The sequence below is a fragment of the Chiloscyllium plagiosum genome, unplaced genomic scaffold (assembly GCF_037043375.1).
Source record: "Chiloscyllium plagiosum isolate Xiang-an unplaced genomic scaffold, Cpla_swu_hap1 HiC_scaffold_9, whole genome shotgun sequence".
Taxonomy (NCBI): domain Eukaryota; kingdom Metazoa; phylum Chordata; class Chondrichthyes; order Orectolobiformes; family Hemiscylliidae; genus Chiloscyllium; species Chiloscyllium plagiosum.
In genome coordinates, this window is record NW_028270147.1 from 68,988,767 (window position 1) to 69,014,026 (window position 25,260).

At 40.2% G+C, this 25,260-nt stretch overlaps 1 protein-coding gene across 1 annotated transcript in view; it reads left to right on the forward strand.

The window, feature by feature from the left end:
- Window positions 1–25,260, forward strand: part of trmt1l (tRNA methyltransferase 1-like) — a 76,026-nt gene that overhangs the window by 41,997 nt on the left and 8,769 nt on the right. The window contains exons 11-15 of the mRNA XM_043699547.2: window positions 4,656–4,846; window positions 5,519–5,597; window positions 12,727–12,893; window positions 22,071–22,154; window positions 24,967–25,093. Of these exons, the coding sequence (XP_043555482.2) occupies window positions 4,656–4,846; window positions 5,519–5,597; window positions 12,727–12,893; window positions 22,071–22,154; window positions 24,967–25,093 (648 nt within the window). The remainder of the gene's footprint in view (window positions 1–4,655; window positions 4,847–5,518; window positions 5,598–12,726; window positions 12,894–22,070; window positions 22,155–24,966; window positions 25,094–25,260) is intronic.

Here is a 25,260-nt window from a genome sequence, read left to right on the forward strand (position 1 = left end):
AGAGATAATCTGTATTGTCAAATATAGTGTGGACTGCAAACTACCACGTCTCTCTGCCTCTTCCAGACTAGAGCTGTCACACCCACACCCTAGCCCACACCATGTACAATCCAAATTCAAACAGCTGAACCCGAATCACTGATGCGGTTTCTCTCCACAGCTCTGTATTAATCCCCAAATTAACCACTGTGCCCTACACTCTCCCTATAGCCTTGTATCAATTACAAACTAATCCTACTGTTGCACATTTGCTGCATTGTCCTGTATTGTTTTGAATAGCTTTAAAAGTGATGCGATTCAATCAAAATCTGGAATTTTACTTGTGAAAAAAGCAAACCATGAAGGTATGAGGGCAAAGTTAGCCATGGCATTTTGGGAAACCATATTCGAAGGTCTGAGGTTGACCAACAGTGCCTAACATTTAACTTGAGCAGTAGTAGCAGGAGTAGATGGAAGAGCCCGGCCAAACCTGCTTTACTACTTGGAACAATCATGGCTGATCTTCACCTTCAACTTCACTTTCCTGCCTGCTCTCTATAACTCTTGGTTTCCTGAGAGACCAAAAATCTGCATATGCCTGCCTTAAATTCAATTATGGGAACTCCAGAATCATCTGGTGAATTCCAAAGATTCACAATCCTTTCAGTGAAGAGATTTCTCCTTGTCTGAGTCCTGACACCATGACCCCTTGTTCTAGCCATCTTAGCCCAGGGAGTGGGAAGGGAGACAGCCTCTGTTGACCTTGTTCAATCTTTTAACTATTTTATGTTCCTACAAGATCATCTCTCATTCTTCTAAACCCCAGGGAACATTGACACTATTTACTCAGCCACATGTTGTAGGACAGCCCTCTCATCCCAAAGATCAACCTTATGAACCTTCTGTGCATCATCTCCAATGTAAATGCATCCTCCTTAAACCAGAAAATCAGAGCAGCACTCAGTACTCCCAGGTGTGGTCACATCAGAACAACACAAAGTACAAGTGCAGCAAAACTCTTCTTCCTGTTCTTTAATCCTCTTGAAATAATGACCAACATCCAGCAATTGTGCTGTTTTGAAGTTTCAAAAGTTGCACAGCATGATTGGCTGCCTGCCTAGAAATTGCTTTAAAAAATCTAATTGAATAAGAGCTGCCTAACATGATGGACACAATAACGTGCTGTACTATTACAGAGAATAGGTGGAACAGATCCCGCAAAAAGTAAGTAATGCTCTGCCAATTAAGTCTTACAAAAAACATTCTTGATAAAATATCTTCTTGAGAAAAGGCTTTCAAATTGTTGAGTTAAGAGAATCATACAGAGAAGGAGGCCATTCAACTGTTTGTGTTAACCCTGTGAAGGGGCTATACCACTGCCTGCCTCATTCTCTGCTGAGAATCCTGAAACATTTTTGCCCACAGATTTTTATCCTTTAGGATGTTACAATTGAATGTGTTTCCAGCACTCTTTCAGGCACAAATTCCATATTAATATAAAACAGCAATAAAATCACCACCTCTTCTGTTTCCAGTTATTTGAGATAGTGGAATGTGTCCATTTTGGAAATGAATTGGATTGATCTATTATGACCCATCCACAAACCACACACCGTTTCAGACCCATCAACCCGCACTCTGTTTTTCTTCAGCCATCTACGGTATCAACATCAAAATATTTAAAGAAATGTTGATCAGATGAACACTCAAGCATCATGAACACTGAGAATCTCATGTTGACATAGACTCCAGAGGCCTCTTATAGCCAATATCCAGCCTCCCTCAAACAGGAATCCAGGCAGTCCGTCCTCATTTATAGAAGTTACCCTGAGACTGGAATTGCCTGAGGTCAGGGGTCTTGAATGTGAAGGACCTCTCCATTCTGTGTAAACGGAATTACAATTACATTCCCCTTAAAATGAATCCCGCTTTTAATTTGTCATCTATGTTGGTTGATTTTGTTTCCAACTTTCTATTCTAACCCTTATTTCCCTCATGAAATCAGGATAAAAGCCTTTTTGCAATTTGTCTTTTGGCTGAAAAGTGGAGATGTTGCTTTAAATTCCTTCTATTCTGAAACTGTTGTTTTGTACTCAAATCAAAGACAGTAGGCATTGTCCAGCTGACAAATGTTGATCTGGGAGAAGGATTTTGAGATACTGAGGCATATAAGCAGGTCACACTGCGATCACGGACAATACCCACCTCGTTTCCCCAGAGTCACATGGGGAAGGTGAGGGCTGCAGCAGAACAACCTCCTACAAGGGGTTGTATTGCTGAGATCATTCAGACACATTGTGGCCTACTTTCAGGGGCTAACTGGAGCTTTTGGAAAGAGGTTAACTGCTTGGAGATAGCAGACCTGGTGCCCAGTGAGACTGTAAGGCTCTCCTTCCCCGCCTTCATCATGTCTTAGCTGCAAGCTACCAAGTGAATGGCACATCCTTCCACAATGTGGACTGGTTTATTATTTAATATTTAAAATATTGGCAAGAGAGTCTCAATCTTATCTGAAAAGGCTGCTTAGTGCTTCTTCAGTGGTAGAAAGCCTCATAGAAACGTAGAAAATAAGTGCAGAGTTCATTGTTCAGACCACTGAGTATAGGAGTTGAGATGTCATATTGAGGTTGGAACTTAAGAACATAAGTGAGGCCATATTTTTAGTTTTGTGTACAGTTCTGATCGCCCCGCTATAGGAAGGATATTATTAAATTGGAGAGAGTTCAGAAAAGATTTACCATGATATAGCTGAGAGTGGAGCTTGAGTTATAAGGATAGGCTGAGACTTTTTTCACTAGAGCACAGGAGGTTTATAAAATCATGAGGGCCATAGATAAGATGAATAACAAAGGTCATTTCCTTAGGTTGGGTGAGTTCAAAATTAAAGGGCATATTTTTAAGTTGATGAGAGGAACTGAGGAGGGTGGTTCATACATGAAATGATCTGCCAGAGGATGTGGTGGATGCATGTACAGTTTTGATATTTCAAAGATATTTGGATAAGTACATGAATCGGAAAGGTTTAGAGGGATACAGGACAAATGCAAGCAAGTAGTCTTGGGAATCTTGGTCGGTATGGACGGGTATGTTTCAGTGCTGTATAACTCTGAAGGTTACTGTGAAAAAGTAAAACCCTATGATGTAGGAGTAGCATATTTTCTTGAACAGAAGGTTGGTTGGCCAACAGAAAGCAGGGAATAAGTGAGCGTATTTCAGGCTGGCAAAACATAATGCGTGATATTGGGATCAGTACTGTAACCTCAACTGTTTACAATTACAATAAATGTCTCGCATGTCAGAAAAGAAGGTACGGTTGTCAGATTTGCTGATGACACAAGGATAGTTAGGTAAATTGTGAAGAGGGCATAAGGAAGCTACAAAATGCTATAGGCAGGTTAAGTGAATGGCCAAAGATGTGACAGTTGGAGTACAGTGTAGGAAACTGTAATTGTCCCTTTTGTCTGGAAGAATTAAAAAGCATAATCAAAATGGTAAGTGATTTCAGAGCACTGAGATGCAGAGGAATCTGGATCCTCAGGCACATGTTGTAAAAGGTTAGTCAACAGGTATAGAAAGTAATTATGGAAGCTAACACAATGTTCCCAGTTCTGCTGAGGGAAATTGAATACAAAGTTAGGGAAGTCAATACTTCAGATATACAGGGCACTGATGAGACTACATTGGGAGTGTTGTGTAAGGTATTGGCCACCTTATTTAAGGAAATATGTAAATGTATAAGAGGCAATTCAGACAACACTTAGTAAACTAATACCTGGAAAGTGTGGATTGTCTTATGAGAGAGAATTAGACAGGCTAGGCTTGTCTCTGCTGGAGCTTAGAAGAACAAGAAGTGACTTATTCAAAGCAGATATGATCCTGAGGGGTCTGATAGAATGGATCTAAAGAAGGTGTTTCCTCTTATGGAAAACCTAGCATTAGGAGTCCTTGTTTGAAAATCATAGATCACCCATTTAAATCAAAGTTGAGGCCTCTTTTACACACAAGGATCATTAAACTTCAGAATTCAAAATGCAGTGTAAGTGTTTCAATGTTTTTAATGCACAGCTGATTGAATTCTTGGTCAGCAAGGAGATAAAAGCCAACAGGAGTAAATGGAAGTGAGGATTTGAAGTTGCAATCAGATTCAACATGATCTTATGGCTGGGCAGAATGGTCGACTCCTCATTCGTAAATACAGAGTTTTCAAGATAGTGTCAGTTATTTTGGAACTGAGGGCTACTTTCCCATTCTTTTTAGTGCTGATCCAATTTGTTATATCTGGTTTAGGAAATTGAGGAGCGAGTTAAAGTTTCTTTCTTTTGTACTATTCCCCTGGATTCAGAACTAAATTGTGGTGCTGCCCACTGACTCTTATGATGCAGCGCTGTGTTATCGCATGAGACAGTGCAATGAATGATATGTGTAATACTTTCAGCATTGTTGCACAATTCTTGATAGAATACTGTATCTAAAAAATAACATTGACAGTTGTAACTGGACCCATATTATGGCAGTGTTCAAATGATGTTCCACAGTGATTTGTTTTTTTGGTCCTGTTGTGCTGCTGCAGCACCATTCAAACATCAGTAATGGACATTGTAGTAGAAGCAAAATATAAAATACTTTTCTGAACCAGTCTTTCTTTGTTTTCTTCTGCTGTGTTTGTTTTCCTTCAGGGCTGCTGCACGCTGTAACAAGGGTATCGAGGTTCTGTTCAGTGTAGCTCTAGAGCACTTTGTTCTGGTGGTGGTGAGAGTACTGCGAGGACCAACCCAGGCAGATGAAAGTCTGAAGAAAATACGTCGGTTGATCCATTGTCAGTGGTGTGAAGAGCGGGTTTTCTACAAAAAGTGCCACATGCTGGAAGGTAAGAATACCTTAAAATTATTCAATTAGCTTACTTAATAATGTTTTCTTCTTTGTTAACTTTCTAAATATTCCTTCCACTGAAGTGCTAGAATGGACATGTAGACCATACAGTGTTTGTTTGTCAACATGATGTTTTGTCAAAAAACCCATGTTAACCATTCAAGTGTTCCCATTACTTTTTATGGCTCCATTTTGCATTGTGGTGATGAAGCGGCTGATTCTGCCTGTACATGCTGTTAGCTTTGTAAGTAAGACATATTTAGCAATGACTGAACACCCGTGTTTCAGCATTTCAGCTTAGTCCGCCAGGTCCACGGTAGCTTTTAACTGAAGGCTAATTATTCCTGAATTACAGTTGTGTTTAAAGCTTAAGACTTGAGTTCATTATGTCAGAAGCACTTATTAGAACTTTGGGCCATTCAAAAATAAAATCAGTGAACATTTGTGCATTTTCACAAGCAGTTAGATCACAGAAAACTAAAGCCAAATGTAATAAACATGACTGTTCATGCATCCTGAGGTGCCAAAACAGATTCTTGATGTAGCCTTATGGACATATAAGTTTTGAGTCAATGTCATATAACATACACTGTAACCACTCTGATTAACAATTATGCTTTTTGTCTTGTAAGAAATTATTGGTCTGATTTAGTGTTGTTTTTAATTTTAGAGAGTGCATACAGTCAGCTGCCCTGTGACTGTTATGGAAGTATGCCAGGAAAGACTGCAGTGGAACTTGGACCATTGTGGTATGTTTATTTCTTGTGATTAAAGAAGCATAATACTCCAAGTTATTTTTCTGTCCTCCTATCAACAGTGCTGAGAAATGGAAATTTTCAATGTTCTACACAAATAGTTAGTCCACCATTCCCAGCAAAATTAATTACAGATATGGTTCCTTTTTGCTGTTTGATAAAAGAGTTTCACAGTCATAGTGTGCTTTTCAAATGAAGGTTTCAATTTCTTGTGGCAGTTGTGTGAAGGTAGCCAAATATGGAAGAGTTGAAAGCACGTTTTGGCTTTGATTCAGGTACTGGAAGCTCGTCTAAAAGTATCTATATTCCTTTCACACAAGAATCTTAAGTCCTTTGAAAAGCAGACATTGCCATCTGCCTGTGCCATATTTATGAGTGTGTTTGAGGGATTTAAAAAAGACATGGTTAGGACAGCCCTGGTTTAAACAAGTTTTGCATAGGTCCGCATCCAATTGTCTCAAGATCACATATCAAATTTTAATGATTCTGTTGCATTTATCTGAAATTTCTGGTGATAACAGATCTTTGCGTTCTGATTAAAATTTTATCAATGAGACACTGTCAACACTGTTTTCAAATCTGAAGGATAACAAAAATAACTAAGCAAGCTGGCAAGAAAGAAATAAGAGCATTAATTGAAGTGAGTTACCTTAGCTTCAAAAACTAGTTTCAATGGTCAGGAGCTACAAATTACCCTGGTGTTGAAAGCTGCATACCCCTGTCGAGAATGTAGTTCACCATTTACCTCCAAATGTCTAGCAAATGAGGTATAATTTGGATAAATGTACAGTTATCTACTTTGGTAGCAAAAAGCAGGAAGACAGATTATTATCTGAATGTTGTAGATTGTAAAAGGGGGAGGTGCAACAAGACGTGAGGGCCTTTGTACATCAGTTACTGAAAGTAAGCGTGCAGGTTCTGCAGGTGGTCAAGAATTCAAATGGTATGTTGGCCTTGCTGGCAAGAGGACTCGAGTACAGGAGCAGGGATGTCTTGCTGCAATTGCAATGGCCTTGTTACCAGAAGAAGGATGTTCTAGCTATGGAGGGAGTGCATTGAAGATTTATCAGATTGTTTCTTGAAATGGCAGGACTTAAGTAAGAAGTAAGACTACATCAGTTAGGACTATTTTCACTGGAGTTTAGAAGAATGAGGGGATCTCCTAAAAACCTACAAAAGGCTAAAAGTGGAGACAGTAAATGCAGGAAGGATGTTCCCAATAACCAGGTATTTGATAACCAACTGTTTGGAGTGAAGACATAATCAGAAATGACAGTTGTCAAAGCTTAAATAATTGTTAAGAGATAATTTTCAAAGTCTAAAACCAAGCATTGGATTTGTCAGAAATAGTTTTATACTGCTAAATTAAACGGGTAGATCTCTTTGCTTGTAATTCCAAGATAATTTTGAAATGAACTGCAGAGCTGCAAGTCTTTAACATTAAACATCAATGTATTGCAATATTGACAACTCTGCAGAAGTAAATCACTTTGGAACGTCCTGCACAGTAAAAATTCAAGATTTTTTAGTTTCAACAGTTGATGTTCTATTTTACATCTTGGAGAAGTGACACCAAATCCTGTTGAGTGCAAGTTCCAATCACTGGTATGTTTTATAATGATTGTTTAATCAGCAATTTTCAAACTTATAGATCCAAATGATAGTATTGGCTCTCCATACAGGAATACAGAAATATTCATACATAGCAACAGAAACAGTAGACAACCGAGACACAAAGTGCAGGCAGCTTTGAAATCGCCTAGCTCCTAACTGAGAGTTTAAGAGTGCAACTTGTTAATTGCCTATGTATTTCATTCAAATTATATCCTCATCCATACAAATAAATTCTTAATTGACAAATCCTACAATACTTCCAGTAGTTCCTCAGCATGACTCCCTGTGTCTTCTGAATCTAGCCTGCACAATCATCAGTGACAAAATCTCCAACTGTTGCAGTCTAACACTCTCAAGTTATTTTCTCCCAACTATTCTCCCCTTGCTGTAGTTCACTTCACCTTCAAAAAGCTTTTCAAAACTTTTCTAACCACTCAATAGAATTTACCCCTTTATTCTTAAAAAGCCACCTGTGTAAACTCAAACCAGTTCCGTAATTTAATACAGAAGGGAATGTTTAACAATAGAACATAGAACATAGAAAAATACAGCGCAGTATAGGCCCTTTGGCCCTCGATGTTGCACCGATCCAAGCCCACCTAACCTACACTAGCCCACTATCCTCCATATGCCTATCCAATGCCCATTTAAATGGACATAAAGAGGGAGAGTCCACCACTGCTACTGGCAGGGCATTCCATGAACTCACAACTCACTGAGTAAAGAATCTACCCCTAACATCTGTCCTATACCTATCACCCCTTAATTTAAAGCTATGCCCCTCGTAATAGTTGACTCCATACGTGGAAAAAGGTTCTCATGGTCAACCCTATCTAAACCCCTAATCATCTTGTACACCTCTATCAAGTCACCCCTAAACCTTCTTTTCTCCAATGAAAACAGCCCCAAGTGCCTCAACCTTTCCTCATACGATCTTACTACTATACCAGGCAACATCCTGGTAAACCACCTCTGCACCCGTTCCAGTGCCTCCACATCCTTCCTATAGTATGGCGACCAAAACTGCACACAATACTCCAGACGCGGCCGCACCAGAGTCTTATACAACTGCAACATGACCTCAGGGCTCCGGAACTCAATTCCTCTACCAATAAAAGCCAGTACGCCATATGCCTTCTTCACCGCACTATTTACGTGGGTGGCAACTTTCAGAGATCTGTGTACATGGGCACCAAGATCCCTCTGCTCATCCACACTACCAAGTATCCGACCATTAGCCCAGTACCCCGTCTTTTTGTTACTCTTACCAAAGTGAATCACCTCACACTTACCTACATTGAACTCCAGTTGCCACCTTTCTGCCCAGCTCTGCAACTTATCTATATCCCGCTGTAACCTGACACATCCTTCCTCACTGTCAACAACTCCACCGACTTTCGTATCATCCGCAAACTTGCTCACCCAACCTTCTAGCCCCTCCTCCAGGTCATTTACAAAACAGCAATGGTCCCAAACCAGATCCTTGCGGAACACCGCTAGTAATTGCACTCCAAGATGAACCTTTACCATCAACTACTACCCGCTGTCTTCTTCCAGCCAGCCAATTCCTAATCCAAACCTCCAACTCACCCACAGTGCCATACCTCTGTATTTTTTGCAGTAGCCTACCATGGGGAACCTTATCAAACGCCTTACTAAAATCCATATACACCACGTCTACCACTTTACCCTCGTCTACCTCCTTAGTCACCTTCTCAAAGAATTCAATAAGGTTTGTGAGGCACGACCTGCCCTTCACAAAACCATGCTGACTATCCTTGATCACATTATTCCTATCCAGATGTTCATAAATCCTATACCTTACAATTCTCTCTAAGACTTTGCCCACAACAGAAGTGAGACTCACCGGCCTATAGTTACTAGGGTTATCCCTACTCCCATTCTTGAACATGGGAACCACATTTGCTACCCTCCAGTCTTCTGCCACTATTCCTGTAGACAACGAGGACATAAAAATCAAGGCCAATGGCTCTGCAATCTCCTCCCTTGCTTCCCAGAGAATCCTAGGATAAATGCCATCAGGCCCAGGGGACTTATCTATTTTCACCCTTTCCAGAATTTCCAACACCTCTTCCCTACATACCTCAAAGCCATCCATTCTAATTAATTGTGACTCAATATTCACATCGGCGACAATGTCCTGTTCCTGAATGAATACTGACGAAAAGTATTCATTCATTCATTAAGTGTCTCCCCAATCTCTTCAGCATCCACACGCAACTTCCCACTACTATCCTTGACTGGACCTATTCCTACCCTAGTCATTCTTTTATTCCTGACATACCTACAGAAAGCCTTCGGGTTTTCCCTAATTCTACCAACTAAGGACTTTTCATGTCCCCTCCTTGCTGCTCTAAGCTCTCTCTTCAGATCCTTCCTGGCTACCTTATAACTCTCAATCGCCCCAATTGAATCTTCACGCCTCATCTTTACATAGGCCGCCCTCTTCCATTTAACAAGGGATTCCAATTCCTTATTAAACCACGGCTCCCTCACACGACCCTTTCCTCCCTGCCTGACAGGTACATATTTATCAAGGACACTCAATAGTTGCTCCTTGAACAAGCTCCACATATCAATTGTGCCCATGCCTTAAAGCCGACTTTTCCTCGTCACACATCCTAGGTCGTGCCTCACCGCATCATAATTTCCCTGCCCCCAGCTATAACTCTTGCCCTGCAGTGCACACTTATCCCTCTCCATCACTAGAGTAAAAGTGAATAGCTTGAAGATATCAACTTGGTTACGTTAGTATTTTATATAAAGAGATCATGAAGGGATCAAAAAGGTGGAAAAAAGCAATTTGTTTAAAAAACAGGTGCACGTTTACTTTGAATGAGTTGCTACAGACTACAACCCCATTCTTATGGAAAACAAATACTGCAGACCCATTTGACAGAAGTGGTTGATCTGATCAGCAACACCTGTTTTCATGCAGGTGAAGCTATTTCACTTTTTGATGTTTTCAAGTTGTAACACTGTGTGATAGTTTGCAGAGTGCAAGTTTCAAATTGTTAGCTCTGCTGTGATTCCCAGACAGGACTTGGGGAAATTACTTAACTCTACTTGCAGAGAAAATCGTTTCTACTAATGTTGTCACCCATCATTAAGTTCTACACAGATAATCAATTAAAGAATAAACATTGCTGAAATGGGCTATTACACTATTAAGAACAATGTTCCCTTTCATTTTCCTTCCCTGAGCAAGGCCTGCTTGTTACACTGAGTGGTCCCTTTAAGATTGTGGTACAGTTTTTGTTCACACATCTTAACGGAGCGGTTCTTATGCATGGCCAGTTCATCCCCTTAGCAAAACATTTTGAACTCCTGCATAACACACACCTTGAAGGGAGCACTGATTGGGTTGCCCTAGTACATGCATCTTATTTTGATTTAATTCCCAATTGTTCCATTTATACATTTGTTATTAAACTGCTAGTTTTCTTTTCTATTTTGATTTTTGTGGCTTATTAGTATATTCCTTTGTCCTATGCCAGCAACAGATTTGGTACTTGACATTGCTTCAATTTATGTACTTGTAATCCTTTTTGTCTGATTAATATTTTATCAAGTAGCAGCAAGTCCCTTGGAGGCAGTCGTATAATCTGATCAGATCTGATATTGCTCAGTGTAGCCTTTATGATGTGGGCAGATTCAATAGCAGTAGAACTAACTTACTTTGCAAGTCCTAGCTGTAAGCAGCTCCATATTCGTAGAGTGGTATACTTTATTTTAAAGACAATTCTTTGTTTATTATTGATGCTACTGTGTGTGTTCTTTGTATACATGTTTAGGCTTAACTGCGGGTGGCAAGCTGAAGAAATTTTCCATTAAGTTTTGAAGCATTAATACACTTAGTAGACTATCTCTGAAGCTCAAATAAAAGTCATCTGCCTCTCAAAAATGCTCAACTCTTGATGTATTTTAAAGTTGGCAATTATACACTGCTAAGCATGCAGGATTTTTTCCAGTTTACTAGTTCGTGTTTCTTGCTGGATATTCAGCTAAATTGTAAACTGTGTTTCTGATTAACTTTTATTGTGCAATATATTTTATCTCTGTCATATACACTTAATGTTTTCCTTTGTGTGTTCACAGTGTTGGATATGCTATCCTAACACTTTTTTTACAGTAAGACAGGTAACATAGCACCTGAGTACTGTTGTATGCCAACCCAGCTTTTTTCTTGTTGAGCCTGACGGTACAATTTAGCATTCACATGAATGGCAACAGGCAGATTAATGGGAAATCCACTGTTATTCCAAGTCTTTATTCTCTTCAATGAAATTAAACAGAGTAATTAGCCTTACACTAGAATCACAACAAACCTTTTAACAGTGCTTAGCTTTTACTAGTGGTGAGTGTGTGGTGCTGGAAAAGCACAGCAGGTCGGGCAACATCTGAGGAGCAGAAGAATCGACATTTTGGGCATAAGCCAAGAGAGGACTTATGCCCGAAACATTGATTCGCCTGCTCCTCGGATGCTGCCCGATCTGTGCTTTTCCAGCACCACACACTCTCAACGCTGAACTCCAGCATTTGCAGTCCTCACTTTCTCCTTTTTACGAGTGGTGATTGTGTTAGAGAAGGAGATAAATGGGGCAAATAGGCACATATTGTGTCACAAAACCAAATACTTATAATGCTGGAAAGTGGAAATATAAATACAGAATGTTAGAATTACTCAGCAAGTCGAGCAGTATCTGTGGAAAGGGACACAGTTGACATTTAGATCAATGAACCTTCATATTTGATGTCTCTCTAGTTTACCTATGGTATATATCTGGATGTGAAAATCAAAAAATTGTGCATAGACCTCCATCTAAAACAGATGGAAATTATAGTCTAATGCTGAATCTCTATATATTTTCTTTTTCTGTGTTTATTCTGGCAGTTATTTGGGGTCTCACAGGAGTAATTGGGAATCATCAGTTGCCCTTCTCTACAATGGCAAGTTAACTTGCCCAAGTCAGGAGAATGCATCTTTAAGAACTTTGATCTTTTTCGTTAAGCACCACTGAGGCAGCCTGACAGTATTTGGTCCTCCCTGTTTCACCTGCTGTTGCTATGTGGTCCTGATGGAGAAAAGCAGAATAATGAGTGTTTTACTTAAAATGTATTTGTTTAAATTTTTTTGTTTAATAAAAGCATTGATTACAGGCCATCAATAAATAGAGATCTGCGAGTATATAAGGAGCTCTCGTATCATCAGTGGCACTCCTTTATAAAAGCTAATGGAATTTTCTGTGATTCTGTGGTTGTTCAGAAGGACAGGAATTAGGTAAACCATGTTCTCATACAAATCATTAATTCTTCAGTGCTAGTACTTGCAATATTTAACATGTGATCCGTGGTTGTAGTGTTTGTACCTCAGGTAGAACGTGGTCGCAGTAGGATTGAAATTACACTCTGTCCACCAGCAGTGGATAGAGAATCTTGACCTTTGACATAATTTTTCTTTGTTTCTTGACGTTTATTCAATTTGAAGGGCAGGGTCATTGTTTAACACCAGCTTCTTGCGAAGAATGCTATTTGAAGCAGTGCAGCATGGAATTGAAGATATCCAGCCTCTGCTGAAGAACTTGATCTGTGAATCTGAATGCACAACCCTGAAGCACTATTCGATATTTGGACCAGTGAGCTACAGCAATCAAGGTCAGTTCACCCAGTGATATAGTTTTGTAAGGATTTTGAAAGTGGAAATGTCAAGCGATTTTAGAGGAACTTTAGTGGAAGAATCACTGCTACTCCTAATTTGGATTTGGTGTTTTAGTTAGTAAAAACAGAGTATTTAAACTGTGTGCAGATCAGGAAGGCTGCTTTGTGTTAAATTGGGTGATTTCAACTTAAGCAACATTTAGGAAACTATAACTGGCCTCATTGTCCCTCATTAGAAAGGAGAAAATTCAACTAGAATTCCCAGTCTTGATTAAGAGTATCATTGTGAGCATTAGTTAGAGGGCATATCAGATTCTATTACATGACTTTGTGATGCTTTTATCTGACAACGCTCTTGTCAAAGGCCAACTGAAGGACTGTTGTTGAGCCACCTGTAAGAAGAGCAATTAACTTGCAGATCACACCCAAATGTGCTTGAGGTGTTAGTGTGATCATTGCTTCTCAGAGGCAAAGGGCCAAGGCTTTTTGTGCATCAGTTGATGATTATTATGATTGCTTTACAAACATGAATCATTTGTTGTGGGTGCAGTAATGCACACAACAACACCAAATGTTGTGGTTATCTCGTAAAACTGTCAGCACAAAAGGTAATCGAAATTGACTACAACAATTGCTGCTAACTTTACAAGATACATGTGATAAAAGTTAACTAACAATCTGAAGTGATTTGGAGACTATAGACTTATCACAGAGTTTAAGAATTACACTGTGCAATTCACCAGCATTTCAACCCTGTCGTAAGATTAGTGCCTATAGTCACACCATTATTTTTGATAATTACAAATTTTTCTTTACACAAATTGCTTTTGAGCACAATAGTTTCTGACCTGGCTGCCAACTTCCTGCCTGTCTATGACCTGCCCATGTTGTATAAACAGCTCTCAAAACTGCGACTAGTTTAGTTGAATCTGCTAAAATGTTGCACTTAACAATTCAACAATCAAAAAATTCAGCTTTAATTTGTATTCTTTTTAAAATGTTTATTCCTTCTAAAATATTTTTGTATGTTGTATTTGTTAGCATTTTTTCTCTCCATAATTAATCTTGCACATGCAATCTTCTGTGTCCATTTTGGATTTTATTTCTTTGTTGTGCTCTCCAGGGAAAACACTTGCATTCACTTTAGTTTAGCAAAGCTGTTACTAGTACAGTATAATGCATAACATTATCAAACTAGCTTCCATCAATGGTAGATGTCTTTCCTCTTGATTCAGATTGCAAGTTCCCATCTCATCTGTAGGATTTGAATAGAAAGCCTAAGCTGAAGTGCTGCATTGTTGGAAATGCCTACTTTGAGAAGAAATATTAAACCAAGGCCCATTTGACCTATTAATGTTATTTTAAAATATTTCATGACACTACTTGAGGAATGGCAGTTGAGTAACTACTAACATGTTAGCAGGACAGGATAACTACTTTTTTAATATTAAAATAACTATACTTCAAAAGTAATTTGTTGACTCTAAACTGGTTTGGACTGCCTGAGGGTATGAAAAGAATATGTACAAGTCTTTACTTTTATTTAGACATACAAAGAACCCTACTAAATAAATTTATATGAAATAAGGTAAAATCTCTTAATTGATGTTCAATACACTTGCATTTACTATGGCTCAGCTGAAGATGAACTGTTATAAGTCTTTCTTTTACATAATGCAGAGCTATCTCGGTGAATCCAGTATTCCATTCCAGTTGACAAAACCAACTTAGTAAAGATGTGGGTAACTGTCGGTCTTACCTTTCCAGTTGAAAATGCATTCCCCACTTGTTCAATCAGTTGATTTTCTCAAAAGTAGGTCCCACTGACAGCAGCAATATTACATATTAGCTTGTAATATTGTGGCTCTTCTTCCTTGACAGTCGCTTTCAAGGTTATTGATGAGTGTTCTAACATTCCAAATCACAATGTAGAGTTTTCTCTCTTTAAAAACCTTTTGGGGATGTCTACTGTGTCCAGCAATCAGCTGTATTTGTTTTCCTTGAAGTCTTCAGGATTCCCAGCATGTTTATCTTGTTGGGACTGATGCTGCTAAATTAATTTTTCATATCCCATGCTGATCACCATTTGTATGTGCTGCCATCTAAGTGAATGGTTTTTAAGGGCTTCTGTGGTCTAGTGTGTGTACGTAGTGCCCTTCTTGTCCAGTAAGCAGAGTATTATAGAAACAAAATGTAATTTGTTGTTTCTCAGTCCTTATAGGTTGTATGAATGGGCTGTACATTGATGTAAAGACTGTTGGGAAGACCTAGCCATAGGTCCATCTCCCATGAAAGCCTATCTCCCTCGTTTTCAGCATGTCCTTCTAAAATCATCATCGTGGGTGGTGCTTATGCACTAAAGCAGCATTGGCCCTCTCAGACTCATGTGCAGTAAATTAGACCTATTGCATCCATTAAGAGAAAATGGCATGTTTTACACGCCAGTTTCTTTGCATGAGATATATATGTAATCTTCTCTTCCTAACAAAGCCAGATTGTGCAGCATTCCTTTAAGATTTCCAAACTACTCCAGTTAGGCTGTTCAAATACTTTGAGAAATCACTTGCAGCTACCAAGCTATCAGGTCCACAAAGCAAAACTGTTTGACTGGTCATCAGAGTGATATCATAGGTTACAGTGAAAGTGGGATGGGTATCACGGACTCATCTTGCAATCTAGAATCATTGCTTGACCAGTTGACACCAAAATAAAGTATGTTGTGATCACTTCATCTTTGAAATATGTTCACCTTTTTATCCTGTCCAAATAGGAAATTAATCTGTCTAATCTGTCATTGAATGAAGTTGAGTGATCTGAACCCAAATACCTTGAATCTGCCTTAGTCTCTTCTATGCTCCTGTGTGGCAACTTCTGATTTAAGATATTAATGTGTTTTGTAAATATTTTTATTGAGAAAAAAATTTTGAGATTTTTATAAAAATACTTCAAAATAGTATAACAATTTTATCCTATAAAAACAATACCAGTAAACAAACTACTACTCTACTCCACAAACAATTGAGAAGAAAAAAAAAGAAAAACCTACGCAAACTACAATTCAATAAATAACAAAATAAAAAAAAAATTAAATGGAGGTGAACAAAGGTAAATTAAATTAAATTAAGTTACAACACTCAGTGCAATCCCACCAAAGCTCCCCATTACCGGGAGCATCAGTTGGCATACCCATATTTGTTTGGAATTCGTCCACCCAGGGGTCCCTGGTTCGCCAGACACTGCCCTCATGACTATACACAGGCCCTAATCATTATAGCCGACAAGTCCGCATCTATATAGTTCAAAAAGGGCTGCCACGTCTTATAAAAAAGTTCAGTTTTCTGGTGCATCATACTCATGAGCAAGTCCGGGGGATGCGCTCCATAACTAATCTACCCCGAGAATCCCGGGGGATTTTCCGACACCCAACTCATCAGAATGTTCTTCCTCTCACAAAATGAAAGAATATTAACAGTTTCTTCCTGTGCATGTCCAAAGAGGGGTGATTTGGCAAACCCAAGAGGAGGGACACCGGATCTACCCTGATCTCGGTTCCCAAGACCCCTTCCAGAACACACACTATAGCATCCCAATATCTACTAAGCTTGTGGCGTGACCACAAGCAAAGAGTAAGAGTACCAATATCTGTTTTACACATGGGGCATATTGGGGATGCTCCTGTCTTATATTTCGCAAGCCCTGTGACGTACCTTCAATTGTATAGCCTGCGCCCTATTGCAAATCTCAGTCTTCCTTACATTCTCCCAAATATCCTCCCATGCCTCTGACGAGATCTCCACCCCCAATTCCTGAGTCCAGATTCCACATAGTTGCTCAACGTCTTTCAAGACACGACCTTCTAATAAATGATAGAGGGTGCTGACTAAGAGAGTACCCATGGACTGAAGTACTCTCCACATCCGACTAATAGGGACTAACCATTAATGTAGTCTTTTTCTGTATAAAGTCCCTAATCTGAAAGTAACGAAAGAGGTCCTTCCTGGATAGTTCATTTTCTGGCTCAGCTTCTTGAAAGACATCATGACCATCCCATCAAATAAATCTCCCAAACAGGACACTCCGCTAGACTCCCAGAGCCTAAAGCCAGAATCCATTGATCCTGGCTGGAATCCTAACATTCCTATAATGGGAGTAAAAGGGGAAGTTTTTTGTAAATTGCCCTCACCTTGTTGCATCATTCTCCATGCTTGAACTGTTAAGGACAATCTGATTCCTGAAATGGTCCATAACAGTCCTCATCTTGTCAATAAACAGCAAATTAGTGAGGGGGCATTTTGCTTGAGAGGCCTCGATGTCCGGCCAGATTGACTGCGGGTCCTGGAAAGCCCAATCAGCCATAGGATGATAGAGAACTCAGTTGACATTTCTTAATATCTGGGAAATCCACACCTCCCATCCCCTGCAGATGCTGCAGTTTAGCCAGCTTAATAAGAGCCGCCTATGACACCAGAGTAAAAACCATGCCGACTGTTAAGTCTCCATGGCGCTTGCCCAGGCAGCATCAAAGGGAGCATTCGCATGGGATATAATAAATGAGGAAGAACATTCATTTTGACAGAGCTATTCTACCCAACCAGGATATCGGAATATCCTCCCAGCGCCGAAAGTCCTGTCTTATACTCTCTGCACAAAGTTAGCTTTGTGATAAAAATGCTTAAATACAGGAAACCTCCCTGTGACCATCTCAAAGGGAATAGGATTCCACCCCCAAGATCGGGTACTCTAATAAAACCCCCCACAGACATGGCCTCCGACTTCATAAAATTGATTTTATATCCAGAGAAAGAACCAAATAGATTAATCACTTATATTAAATGGGGGACAGGTATCATCGGGTCAGTTAGAAAGAGGAGAATGTCATCTGCATAAAGGGTGATCTTATGTCCTCCTGATTCTACCTCCGGGGCAAGTATATTGGGGACCTTCCAGATGATCTCTGCCAATGGCTCAATCACCAATGTAAATAGTAACGGTGAAAGGGGGCACCTTGTCGGCTGCCTCTGTCAATACTAAAATTGTCAGACCTTATACCATTAGTGAGAACCGCTGCCTTAGGGTCACTATATAACACTGCCATCTACCTGGCAAAGACCACTCCAAGACCAAACCATTCCAAGACATAAAAGAGGTACAGCCACTCCACCCAAACGCTTACTCTGCATTCAAGGAGACCACCAAGCCTGGAATCGACACTTGCTGGCATACCTGAACCATAGTATTCTTCTAGTATTATTAGAAGACCTGCGGTCCCTAATAAAACCAGTCTGCTCCTCCTTTATGATGAAGGACAAAACCTTCTCCTACCTTAACACCGGCATTTTTGAAAAAATTTTAAAATCCACATTTAATGACTGTATGGGCCTGTACAGAGTACAATCCTCTGGTGCTTTCCCTCTCTTGAGAATAAAAGAAATATTTGCTTCTCTCGGAGAATGGGAGGCAGTCCTGACTATACAAATAAGTATACTTATCCAACATTGGTCCAGCCAGCAATGTTTATAATCTCCTTATAAAGCTCACTCTGAAATCCGTCTGGGCCAGGCGCTTTACCACTCTGGAGCTGCCTCACTGCCTCCTGTATCTCTTGGATTGTCAGAGAGGCATTCAGAAGAGACGCCTGATCTGAAGTTACACCTAAGAGGTCCAAGGTCTTAAAAAAGGACTCCATCTTCTTCATCACCATCTCCATCTGTCCTCACAGCCCTTCAACCGGTACAGCTCAGAGTAGAACTGCCTGCATGCTGCCGTTAATCTTTTTGGAATCACAAGTGAGTGTACCACCACGCTCTCTAATGGATATGATAGATTGGGGGGCATTCTTCTTTGTGGTCAGGTATGCCAGATATCTACTCGGTTTATCACCATACTCGAATAACCTCTGCTTTGCAAAGGAAATTTCCCTCTTTGCTGTCTTGGCAAGCGCAGCATTCAGAGTAGCCCTGAGGGCTATTATCCGCTGCAACTTGGTGACAGAAGGTCTGTCAAAATATGCTGTTTCAGCTGCCTTCAGCCAGGCCTCAAGCATATGCTGCTGCTCTCCCCTCTGCCCCTGCAGGTTGCCGAGTAAGAAATAATCAAACCCCTTGCATGGGCCTTGGCAGTCTCCCAGAGCACCGATAGATTATTGACTGTACCCGAATTAATGTCCCAAAAACTTTTTAATTCCTGCGATAAATACTTAATAAATGTGCTCTCCTTCAGGAGGAAAGGGTCCATGCGCCAATGCTGCAAGCCTGTCCCATCACCACTGGCCTTAACCTCCCATACACTGCCGCAAGATCAGAAATGCCTATGTTTCCAAAACAGCACCAAATTCAAAAAAGCTGTTGGGGCAAAAAAGAACATTGCAATCCTCGTATAGCACTTATGTTGGTTAAAGAAAAAGGTGAAATCCCAGGGTGAAGACATCTCCACACATGCACCAACCCCAGCTCCCTGTTTAGGTCTATCAGCTGCCTGGATTGTAGGAATATACCCAAAGGCCCCTAGGCATCCTATCCACCTCTGGGTTCATAAGTCTGTTAAAGTCTCCTCCTATACTCGCATGATGTGCCCCAAGGGCCCTCAACCTGGAAAGTGCATCTGTTAAAAATTTGAAGGGCTGTGCCAAGGGGCAATCTACATTCAAGATCCCGTACTCCTCTGCATGTATTAAAGCTTTAAGAATCGTAAACCGCCCATATTCATCCTTAATTTGGTCTAACAGCTTAAATGGGAAATTCTTCTGGACAATTATAGCAACTCCTCTACTTTTTGAATTAAAGGATGAGAAAAACAACCAGCCAAACCCTCCCTGCTGTAACTTTAAGTGTTCCGTATCAGTTAGATGTGTTTCTCGCAGTAAGGCTACATTGACCCTTTTCTAAGGCTTGAAAGTATCTTTTTTTCTCTTAATCGGTGAATGACTCCCCTTAACATTCCAGGTGCACCATTTAAACGAACGGTTAGCCATAGCCATCCAGAACAGTCCATGACCCCCCCGGGAGGAAGACCCCATTTATAGCGCACCATGTGAAAACAGGAAGCAGTTCATATAAACTTGAAACTACAACTACAAAAACTACCAAATCAAAACTTCTAGCAACTACTCCTACAATGAACCAACATATAACGTAAATAAGAGAAGACTTTCCCCCTTGCCCACGGAGGCTACTCATATTACCCACTAACCCCTCCATGGCTCCTTCTGTCTGAAGCCATGCACCAAGCCCAGGCAAAATAATTTTCTTTTTAATTACACACATCTTACAACAAGAAAATTAAAAGTGGGCATGCAATCCGTCCCATCCTGGTTTAAAAAAATACAATCCCATCCACCTCCCCCATCCCGTAATAAGAGAGAGAAACGAAAAGGAAATGATAGAAAAACAAAAGATAATGGGAGGGGAGGAAGAAGGGAGAATAGAGAGAAAGCGATTAAAAAGGGACCCCACATATTTTTAAAAAAAAACCAAAACCAGGCAAACTATAGAGAAAACAAAGTGAATACTATTGTCCATATTATTTGAGCCAGCCAGTCTATTTTAAAGTGTCCAAGAAGTCCTTTGCCTTTTCTGGTAAGTCAAAGTTAAACACTGACCCTTCGTTGCTGAAACGTAATATTGCCAGATAGCTTACAGAGTATTGAATATTCAAGTCCCTCAGCCTCTTTTTTACCTCCTGAAAGGCCTTCCTCTTGCAGATCACGGCCACAGAAAAATCTTTGGAACAACATAATTCATGATCCTTTGTATATCAGAGCCTGTAGATCCTTCCCCGGTGCTCTAGAAGCTTCCAGCACCATTTGTTTATCTCTGTAGTCTGGAGTTGCACTAGGACCATGCGGGGCTCCTGGTCTGATCCGAGCCTACGCACTGTGACCCAGTGGGCCCACTCAATCCGCACTTGGCCCGCCCTGCCCCGACTTCCAGCTTCAAAAACTGCGGGAGCCATTCCTTCAAGAAGCTGACGAGCTGGCCCGCCGCTTTCATGTTCTGGCAACGCGATCGGGCAAATGTTCTTCCGAAGGCCTCGATTTTTGAGGTCGTTGACCTGCTCTACTAAGGCCCGTACCTGCAGTTCCCAACCCGCCGAGGATTCTGCCACGGTTTTGGAAGCCACGGTCCACTGCTGTACCTCCATGACACGCTGTCCGAGATGCTGGGTCTCCTGGTCATGCTTCTGCAGCATGGCCGAGATCAGTTCCAGCCTGGTACGAGTCTCGTCCATCACTGAATCAATCTTCTCTCTGATTTTCACAAACTCCAAGGCCAGGCTCTGCTCCACAGATAAATCCCCTGGGGCGTTCGTGGAGGCTGATGCCGTAGTTGTGGGCGTGTCCATTGTTGCAGGGGATTGCCTTGCTGGTTGCTATCCTCGTGGTCCTTTTCCCTTAGTCATTTTCCTTACTCACTTAAACTGACATACAGCAATTCTGGGGGTCAAAAACTACCGATTTTTACCACAATAGGTAAGAAAGGGAGGTGAATGCACCACTTTGTCTGGGTTCTCGTGCATTCAGCATGGCAGACCAACTGGATCACCAACCATCTTGAATCTCCCCTAAGATATTCATTTAGTTAGCACTTTGCTTTATGCGGGAGAACGATCCAAACTTCTACCACTCTTCATATAAGAAAATGTTTTCTAATGCCCTTGTGAATGGCCTGGCTCCATTACAAAACACACTGAAACTTTACTTGCAGCACAGCAGCATTGGCATTATTAACTTGGAGGAATTATGCAACCAAGCATTCAAAATGGTGACAAATTGTCTATCACGTTGCCACATACTTTTGAGTCCAAACATCTTAATTCCCACAATCACTATTAGTTATCATAATTACCAGATGATGTTTATTACTGGTTTTAGGAGCTTAATATGATCATTTTCCCTACTTTTGCAATTATGATTGCAATTCAAAAGTACTTGAGATGCTGTAGATCACTTTGCAACATCCTGGAGTCATGATGAAAGTTGCTTTTTAAATAAGAGGAATTTTTAGCAGTGTACAGTTGCATTATGACACTGCGTGGCAAATTGAACTGTACGCACCCTATTGTATGATCCACATTGTATATCACTAGGTTACTTCATAAGGGTATTAGTGAGCAAAATGAATCAATGCTCAGTGAAATTGTCAATGGTTATTTGAGTGCTGCTTTTATTTTCTGTAGAGGAAAGTGGAGTTGTTATCAAAACATCAGCCTCTCATAAAGCTGGAGTTGAAGATACAACTACTCCAACTTATTCTGGGCTTGGTAAGTATTAAATTGAATGTAATTTGATGGGAATGTAAAGCAGTGAAAACAAAAATGTTGGAGATCACAGCGGGTTGGGCAGCATTCATGGAGAGAAAATAAACTAACATTTTGAGACTAGATGACTCATCACAGCTGAAGTGAAGGGTGGAGGGGGCAGCTTTTATGCAGTCCTGCGGGGTGGGATTGGAGTCCTGATCACTTAATCCGAACTTTCAACATCCTTTCTCCCCTAAAACTTCAATCCCTGCCTCACAACTTTTTCTCTCGCCACGGTGGCACAGTGGTTAGCACTGCTGCCTCACAGCGCCAGAGACCCGGGTTCAATTCCCGCCTCAGGCGACTGACTGTGTGGAGTTTGCACGTTCTCCCTGTGTCTGCGTGGGTTTCCTCCGGGTGCTCCGGTTTCCTCCCACAGTCCAAAGATGTGCAGGTCAGGTGAATTGGCCATGCTAAATTGCCCGTAGTGTTAGGTAAGGGGTAAATGTAGGGATATGGGTGGGTTGCGCTTCGGCGGGTCAGTGTGGACTTGTTGGGCCGAAGGGCCTGTTTCCACACTGTAAGTAATCTAATCTAATCTAATCTAATCTAAACCCCAAACTATTGCATAAATGATGCCCCCTCCACACTTCACTGTAATGTAATGCAGGTTGAATCTCCATTATCAATAGTATTGAATGGACTGAATAATGAAAATCAGGAGAGAATGCATAAATTCCAGAGATTGTTCTTCTGTCTAAGATACAAAAATACCTTCAAAACTTGAGATTTTTCTTATTCTTTCCTGGAATGTGAACATTGCTGGCAAGGTTCTTGCCTATTCATCATTGCATTGATAATGTGATAGTGAGCCACTGCCTTGAACCACTGCCGTACATCTGGTTTGATACACCCACCATGCAATTAGAAAGTGAGTTTCAGGTTTTTAATTATAGTTGTAATTATAATTGTAATATAGTTACAAGTCAGGATGGTGTGTGGCTGATTGTTGCCCAGTGCATCTGCTACCTTTTCTGTCTAGGTGTTAGAGATTGCAGGTTTGGAAGGTGCTCTTGAAGGAGTCTTGCTGAATTGCTGCAGTGCATCTTTTATTTGGTACACATTGCTGTCACTGTGCATCAGTAGTGGAAGAAGTGAATGTTTAAGATGGTGGATGTGATTTCAATCAGCAGGCTGTGGAGTGAGAATAGTTAGAGGTAAGAAAAATATACTGCATTGTTTTCTTCAAGAAATTGATAAACCACTGATTTGACTATTTTGATATATAGTGGTTGTATCTTGTAAAGGTTCTGGCAGCGAGTCAAGGTAGCAGGTAAACCAGAGTGTGGACAATGGCTTTTCTATGATGCTTAATATCAAAAGTATTTTCAGCTATAATTGTAACTTCATAGTTCTGTAATCTGTGTTAAAGTTGACTGTCTGGCACTGAATAATGAAATCAGATTAAACTCTTTTTTTAAAAAAAGCCTTGAAGAAATTGTGGTGTTTCATTGGAAGGTAAAAAAACACATCAATTGAACGGGACCCTCCAGCCCTCTTTGGCTTGTTCCAAAAGTTCAGTTGTTTGTTTCCTCACAGCCATTCAGGAGAGAGTTAACATTATCCACTGCAAATCTATATCTGTGTTTGTGATCTTCTTGTGGCTAAGTTACCACAAGCTATCTTCAATTCAGCTACTTATTAATAAATCTCTCAATCAATTACTGAAGGCATTATTTAAACTTTATTGCATGTAGCAACCAAAACGTGACCCTTAAGTAAGCAATTTAAGCCTCACAACCTATCTTAGCTATTACTCAATTAATGGTGGATTTTAGCCACTATTCCAACCAACAGTGTCTGTCTCTAGATATGTCCAGGGTTCGATTCTTGTGCATTGTTGTTCTCCAGTATACCCTTTCTGCCTCCATACCACCTCTGCTCTTTAAAACCTACATTTTTTTGTCCAAGCTATTGATTATATTTTCTAATATCTCCTTGCATGGCATGGTGAAGTGTTGCTAACATTTTAAAATGCTTTGGGATGATTTAGTATCTTAGAGACACTAAAAATGCTAAGTAACTGCCTGCAGATCCTTTAGTCCGAATAGGTGGAGTTCTTTTCCAGAAATGAGAAGGCTAAAGGATAAAATTGAAGGAGTTCAGTAAGGTAGATGTTGAGGAAGTACTGCCATTTGTGAGGAAAACCAAAACTAGAAACAATAACTATAGGATCATCACAAATAAATCTAAAAGGAAATTCAGGAGTAACCTCTTTACCCAGAGATTTGAAACTTACTATCACGTGGAACAGTTATGATTAATGGAATAGATGCATTTGAAGGGAAGCTAGTTAAGTACATAAGGTAAAAAAAAGAATGGAAGATGTACTGACTGGATGAGATGAAATTTGGCAAGAGGAAACTCATTTAGAATGAACACCAGCATAGATCACTTGGTCAAATAATTTGCATCTGTACTGTAAATTCATTGTAATAATATGTCATAAACAGAAGATCAAGGTTAGGTCATAGTTAGTGTTATTCCAATTTTAATTAAATGTTATTGCATATTAGGATACCAAAACAAACACGAGCATAAATAGGTAAGCAATGATTTTACAGAGCAATAATCACAAATAAGTCAACATTTTGGAGCTGATCTTTTGACTTGGGTCAATTGAGTTTATTATTGTGAAGTTGATATTTTAAAAGTTAATGACTTTTTCAATTATTTGTTGTGACATTATGCGTTATGAGTTTGGTTTGGATTTATGCTGCAATGGTAATGACCTCCTTGTTCTTGTTCTTGTTCCCAATTTCCACTTGGTCAGATAAGCGGAAAAGTAGTGAAGTGTCAGGGAATGCGGCAAAACGTCAGAAAGGAGACATTCCTACAGAGCATCCTCCCTTCTACTACAGCATCCATCGGCACAGTATTCGAGGAATGAACATCCCAAAGTAAGACATTGCCGGTTTTTCTTATTTTTATCTAGTTTCAAGTTCTCCCATATTAAACTTTCACCAGTCAGTTTGGCTCCAACAACTGCAGAGTGTCTGCTAACTCTGTTTGCTGAACACATGGAGGATTGGCCAGCAGTTAATATTGTTCTTCCTTTAATGAGGAA